The sequence below is a fragment of the Numida meleagris genome, chromosome 17 (assembly GCF_002078875.1).
Source record: "Numida meleagris isolate 19003 breed g44 Domestic line chromosome 17, NumMel1.0, whole genome shotgun sequence".
In the NCBI taxonomy this organism is placed as follows: Eukaryota; Metazoa; Chordata; class Aves; order Galliformes; family Numididae; genus Numida; species Numida meleagris.
This window is the reverse complement of record NC_034425.1, coordinates 1,177,568-1,183,771: the sequence shown is the minus strand read 5'-3', so window position 1 is coordinate 1,183,771 and position 6,204 is coordinate 1,177,568. Positions and strand designations below refer to the sequence as shown.

Genomic DNA, 6,204 nt, shown 5'->3' with positions numbered 1-6,204 from the left:
AGACAAGGGGCAAAGCCACAGGAAGCCTTCTCTGTGCAGGATTCTAGCCCACAAGTGGACAAGCACAGAGATGAGACCAGCGTGGCATGGGGAGCGGTGATGTGTGGTTGTGCACAGAGCTGAGCCTGTCCCTGGCATGGGGCCCTGCTGTGTTTGGGGACCAGCAGCCCAGTCTCAGCAGGGATTGACCCTAGGCACCCATTACACAGAGGCCAGCAGGCAGCACCGTGCCACCTCTCCCTGCCCTGTGACGCTTGATGCCGGCTCCACACCCACTCCCTGGCAGGGTTCAGGCTTTAAAACCTGAACGGGTTCCTCTGCATTCACACCCCGGGAGCTGCCCTGTCCCCGCTCCTGCCTTTACGCAACGCGCTCACATGAAACGTGCAGCCACCACCTTGCTGTTATATAGGCACCCCGCTCCCCAGCCCGGACGGTGCTCAGTGCTGGGAACAGCAGCAAAGCGGATGGAGAGGACCCTGCCCTGGGGCCCTGCAGCAGGTAGGGGGGCTCTGGGGCACGGGGTGAGGGGATCCTGTGGCTCTGTAGGGAGCAGCAAATCACTAAACCAGAGCAGGAGTTGGGTCCCTCCTCTTGTAAGGGATGGCTCCTTGTGTTGGTGCGGCCGTCCCAGTGAAGGGGATGGCTCCTGGGCTGCCATGCCCATGTCTCCAGCAGCAAGGAGGGATGGCAAAACCCCTAAAAACAGCTGCAAGATCACCCAGGGGTGCACTGATGGCATGCAGATAGGGGTGCAGATTGGATCTGAAAGCACAGCATAGTCTGGAGAACCTGCCTTCTTTATGGAACTCCAGCTGCTAATCCATTCTTGGATCTGAACGTCCCTCCTCCCTTCTCCTTCTCCTTCTCCTTCTCCTTCTCCTTCTCCTTCTCCTTCTCCTTCTCCTTCTCCTTCTCCTTCTCCTTCTCCTTCTCCTTCTCCTTCTNTCTCCTTCTCCTTCTCCTTCTCCTTCTCCTTCTCCTTCTCCTTCTCCTTCTCCTTCTCCTTCTCCTTCTCCTTCTCCTTCTCCTTCTCCTTCTCCCTTCTCCCTTCTCCCTTCTCCCTTCTCCCTTCTCCCTTCTCCCTTCTCCCTTCTCCCTTCTCCCTTCCCTGAATGCTCCCTGCCCTGAGAAGTGCTTCAGACCAAGCCCATGCAGGGCTCTGGGTCTGGGTGTCCCCATTGTCCCTGCACCCCACTGTGCCCCAGGGCAGTGCAGGGGACACGCTGGGCAGTGGGGCAGCGCTGTGACTAACAGGCACGCACTGTGCTCCAGCAGTGCACGCTAACCATTGCAACCCTTATAAAACCCTGTATCCCTGCTCACAGCTGGGAAGCGCCCGTGGTCTGCAGTGCAGGGATGGCTGAGACCTCACCCAGCAAGGAGGGGGCCCCAGCTGAGTGCCCCGTCTGCTACGAGAAGTTCCACCCCCTGGAGCACACACACCGCCAGCTCAGCTGCGGGCACGCCTTCTGCCACGACTGCCTGGTGAAGTGCCTGCTCTCCACCAAGCTGGATGGCCACATCCAGAGCAGCATCATCTGCCCCATCTGCCGCTACGTCACCTTCCTCAGCAAGAAGAAGGCGCTGTGGCTGACCAACCCGCGGACTCTGGAAATGCCCCTGTCACCTTCTTCCTTATCCCAGCTGACCAAACTGGAGAGCAGCAACGCCCTGGTGGTGCCCAGCCACTTTGTGACGCCGGTGCAGAGCTTGGAGCGGTGCAGCCCTTCGGGTGCGCAGGGAGAGCTGGCACGCGGAGCCCACATCTTCGTCATCAGCAGGCATGGGATGCCGCTGGTGGACACGGACTGCTCCTCCCTGGGGAGAGAAAGCCAGGCAGAGACGCGGAGCACTGTGTCCTCCAGCTCAGCCCTGGGGCTGCAGTGCTGCCAGTCGCCCATTGCGCTGGCCGTGCTGCTCATCCTCACTGTGGCCCTGCTGGCAGCCGTGCTCCCTTGGCTGCTGCTGGTCAAGAGAGACTCATAGTGGGGACAGCAGTGACTGCGATGATTGAGGAATGGTGCTGATGCTGGGGCTGGTACCTCCCTGGAGAAAGCCCAGATGCAGCTCCAGGGGAAGTTTTCCCATCTGGCCAGGAATTTGGGACGTTCCTGAAGATCTCTGGGTGCTCACATGCTAGAGGTTTTGCCTCATTTGTTTGAAATGTGGCTGCTCAAGTCCTCATAGTGGGTTCCTTCTGTGTTTTAGTGGCGTGGTGGGGCTGGAAGGACACAGCTCACAGCCCTGCCCTCCCTCAGCCCTGCTCTCAGGTCCCATGGAGGTGCCCATGCTCCTGCTGTCACCATGTCCCTCCTGCCTTGGGTTCCCAGGGACAGGCAGCAGGCAGGGAGTGAAGGCATAGCTCTGGGCTGCATTAGGGGTGGCTCTGTGAATTCCATCCTGTCCCCACACCAGGGGGAGATGTGGGCATCTGGGAGGTGCACGTGAGATTTGGACCCCCCTGTGCCCACTCCAAAGAAAGTCACAGCCACAGTGACTGTGGTCCTCAGGAATGCACCTTGAGGACCTTGGTGCTTTCACAGATTCCCGACACGCGGAACAGGAGCAGAATGTCCCTTGCTGTCACTGGCCAGAGGGTGGCACATAGCTCCCAAAGTGAGAATCCCACTTGTTGGGCATCAGGGGGGCTGCAGTGCTTTGGGATCCCCCAGGACATTTAAAGAGGACAAATAAAAACTGCCCGGTGTTAGAAATGCTGCTCAGCAGGAAAATCCCATGGCAGCCCTATGGCCCATCTCTGAGCAAAAGCAGGGCATCACTCATCCACCCCTGGGTCTGTTTCCCCACCTGCATGCTGGGTGCAATGACACTGACCCCTGCACTGGGAGACTGCCCGGGGAAAAGTGCCTGAGACACTGCCCTGGAATGGAAATCCTATTTCATAAGAAATAATTATCTGACAGTAATGCGTCCCTGCCTCCTCATTTAATAATTGCCCTTATTATTACTCTGGGTATTGGGGAGGTACTGGAGGGTGCCAGGGAGCCACCCCCTGGCATAGGGCTGCGGAGGTATGGGCAGGCCTGAGGGAGCCCACTTTTGGCTGCTGCTGCTGGAGGCCAGGAGCCACTTGGCAAGGGGACAGGAAAGGGCTTCAGCAGCAGCTCCAGGTTGAGAGGGGACATCTTAAAGGTGGCAGCAGGGAAGAGGAGACCAAGTCTGGGGGTTCCATCAGCAGGGAGAGGCAATGCCATGGACACTGGGTGGGGCCTGGGGGCATCACCTCTTTCTGAGGTGGAGGGTTTGCCACAGGGTGGCACTGCTTGCCAGGAGCTGGCTGCCAGGGCTGGCATGGGGACAGGACCAGGCTTGCGTGGTGGCACTCTGGGTCCTCAGAAGGGAGAGTTACAGAGCCCCCCTGGGAAATCTGGCTCTAAGCAGCTGCCAGCAAGGCAGGGCCAGCACCCCCTGCTGCACCCACACTCTCCTGCTGCTCAGGGCCAGCTGATGTCCCCGTCCCCACATCCTCACCAGAGCTACCCACGTCTGTGTGCTTCTGGGATAGACATTGCCAGCCCTTCCTGTGCTGATGGAGAAGCAGCCAGCATCCTATTTTCTTGCTATTAATGTCATTAAGGAGCCAGCCCTTCCTGTGCCCTCCCCTGCTGCTGGTCCCTGCAGAGGAGGTTTGCAGCTCCAGCAAAGCCAAACCCCCAGGTGCTGTGCAGCTTCCCCCAGCAGGGACAGGGCAGGGGCATCACAAGGTGCCAAGGCCACTTCCAGCTCAGTGCTGAGTACTTCAGTGCTTTGATTTATCATGGTGACCAGAACAGTTCAGGAGTAGGCCTGCAGCTCAGAGATGTGTATCGGATGGTTGTGTTCTCTGCAGATGTCCCACGTCACCCATGGTGGGGACTCACATGCTGCCCTGTTTGGTCCTCATCGTGTCCTGATGTCACCACTGGTCTGTGGACACAGTCACATGACACACTCATGGCCACAATCTCTGGACAGCATCTCACAGAGTTATTGTCAGCTGCAGGCTCCTGGCACGCAGCTGTGATGCAATCCAGCCTGGGAGCTGCTGGGACTCCTGGAGATGCCCTGGGTGCCCTGGCTCCATCCCAAACCATTCCTCTTTTCTTTTTCCATCGCAGGGGAAGGTCGGGATGTCCCATCCCTTAACTCCTGGTGACACAGGAGATCTGTCCCCCTGCCACAAGGAAGAGCCCAGAGGCTGGGCTTTTTTTTTTCACAAGCAACTATAAGCTTCCCAAGGCAGGATCCCATTAGGGCAATTATTTTCGGAGTGTGCTGAGGATGGGCTATTGGCTTTCCTGCAGATAAGGATGGCCAGCATGCATGCACACAAAATTAGAGGTCAGCTAATGGCCTTAGGGTAGCAAAAGGGCCAGAGACATCATCCAGGCTGCTCTGGAGGCGGAGACATATCCCTGGTGGGCAGGGGCTCTGCAGAACTATGAAATGAGAATGAAGGACGTAAACAGTGCTAGGAGCCTTGATGCAGGGCTGGGACTGGTCTGCAAACATATGGCAAGAAAATAATGTCCCATTTGGGCTGGGAGAGGGTAAAGTGTGGCCCTGACAGTGTGTTTTCATTTGCAAGTATGTTTGTGTGTCCTGAAGTCCAGCAGGCAGCTGCCTGGGTGCAAGGTGAACCCAGATGTATTTTACCCATCGGTGTGGGGCTTTCTATGCTTTCATGCCCATGTATTTTATTTCCAGCAGTGGCCAATGCAGGTGCACACATCAGCTAGAAGTTTCCAAAGAGATGTTTTGAACTGAAGTGAGTGACTGGTCACTGTCACTCACCAGTCTTGGGGCTGGGGCACCGGTCGTCCTCAGGGAGGGAGCACACAGAGACTGCCTGTGGGATGCTTCTAAAGCAAATGAAAGACCCCCTGGCAATTGGGTCCAGCAGGCTGCATGACCTTGATGCAGCGCCCAGCCTTCATGTTGCAGGCGCTTCCAGGCCCTGGCAGTGCCCAGGCAGACAGCTCAGGAGTCTGTGCTGAGTGCCAGCTGCCTAGATAAGAGTGGGGATGTCTCTGCCAGCTCAGATATTTTATAAATACCTGGAAAAAGCTCCAATCACTTGCTGCAGGTTTGGGGAGCTGCTGAGGGAAGACTCAGGCCCAATGTCTGTCTGCCCATGCAGGTACTTCTGAAGATGCTTCTGAGGATGCTCCTTCTCTCTGAAGAAAGAGAGGGTACAGATCCTTTCCAACAGTGTGCCCTGTGCCCTCCTGGAAGAGAACCTAACTGCACATCTCTAACCGCTATAAGATCACCAGCACAGGCACCATGAGGTTTAATACTGTCTCTGTAGGAGAAGGAGCCAAAACCACTCCAGGTTTGATCCATTTCTCCCAGATAGGTACAAGTATTCAACAGGCAGATAATGGTTGGGTGGTGAGTGCATGGGGATGGATGGCCATTAAATGGATAGATGGAGCTTCAGCACAAGAGCAGGGTACTTGATGTAGGTGTGAGGATAAAAGACAGTGGGGGATGAATGGGCAGACGGACAGGTGTCTGCATTTCTCCCTGTTGGATGGACCCTGTAAGATCACCTAAGCCTTGCCATGACACTGTGGTCCCCATGAACCCCCTCTGTAGTTGGATGGCACCTTGAGCTGTGCACACACTGTGTTTCCAGCCCTGCCCAGCTGTGTGGGATGTCCACGTGGAAAGCAGTGGGTGAAAAGCAGGCTGGCAGGCACTCCTGATGCATTTAAGATGTTCTCCTGCACAGTGTCCAACCACTGACGTTGCCAGTCCTGACTCATCTTCCACTGATGACTCCATCCATCACCCATGGCACGATGACTTTGCAGGTGGAGGTGTTGTGCAGATGATCAGCACAGCACGATGCTGGTTAATCTACAGGGGTGCTGCTTGTTCCAGTGCCTCTCCACATCAAATTCTTCCCTTCCTCTGCTTAGAATTGCTGGCTTGGAAACCCCCCACTGGTGTGTGATTTCCCAGGCTGGAGAACACAGCTGCCCTTCCTACATTAGCATTACCTTTGCCTGGTGGCAGCAGGTCTATGAACTCTGGGTAATGGCTGCATAATGCATCATTAGCGGGAGAAGGTGGCACTTTTATGGCTCAGAGATGGGAGAGGTGGGAATTGTGCAGGGCCCAGGAGTGCTTACTGGCCAGACACACCAGCAGGCTCCATTAGGATCCAGCCTCTGAGAGCCCCAGCTCCATCAG

At 56.4% G+C, this 6,204-nt stretch overlaps 1 protein-coding gene across 1 annotated transcript; it reads left to right on the top strand.

Moving 5' to 3' along the window:
* On the top strand, positions 343-2,783 carry RNF222 (ring finger protein 222). Its single transcript, XM_021415172.1, has 2 exons — positions 343-501; positions 1,329-2,783. The coding sequence occupies exon 2, from the start codon at positions 1,360-1,362 to the stop codon at positions 1,987-1,989; it is 630 nt and encodes a 209-aa protein (XP_021270847.1). The 5' UTR covers positions 343-501; positions 1,329-1,359; the 3' UTR covers positions 1,990-2,783.

Coding starts and splice junctions, on each gene's coding strand:
- RNF222 (XM_021415172.1), top strand. CDS start 1,360: ATGGCTGAGACCTCACCCAGCAAGGAGGGGGCCCCAGCTGAGTGCCCC.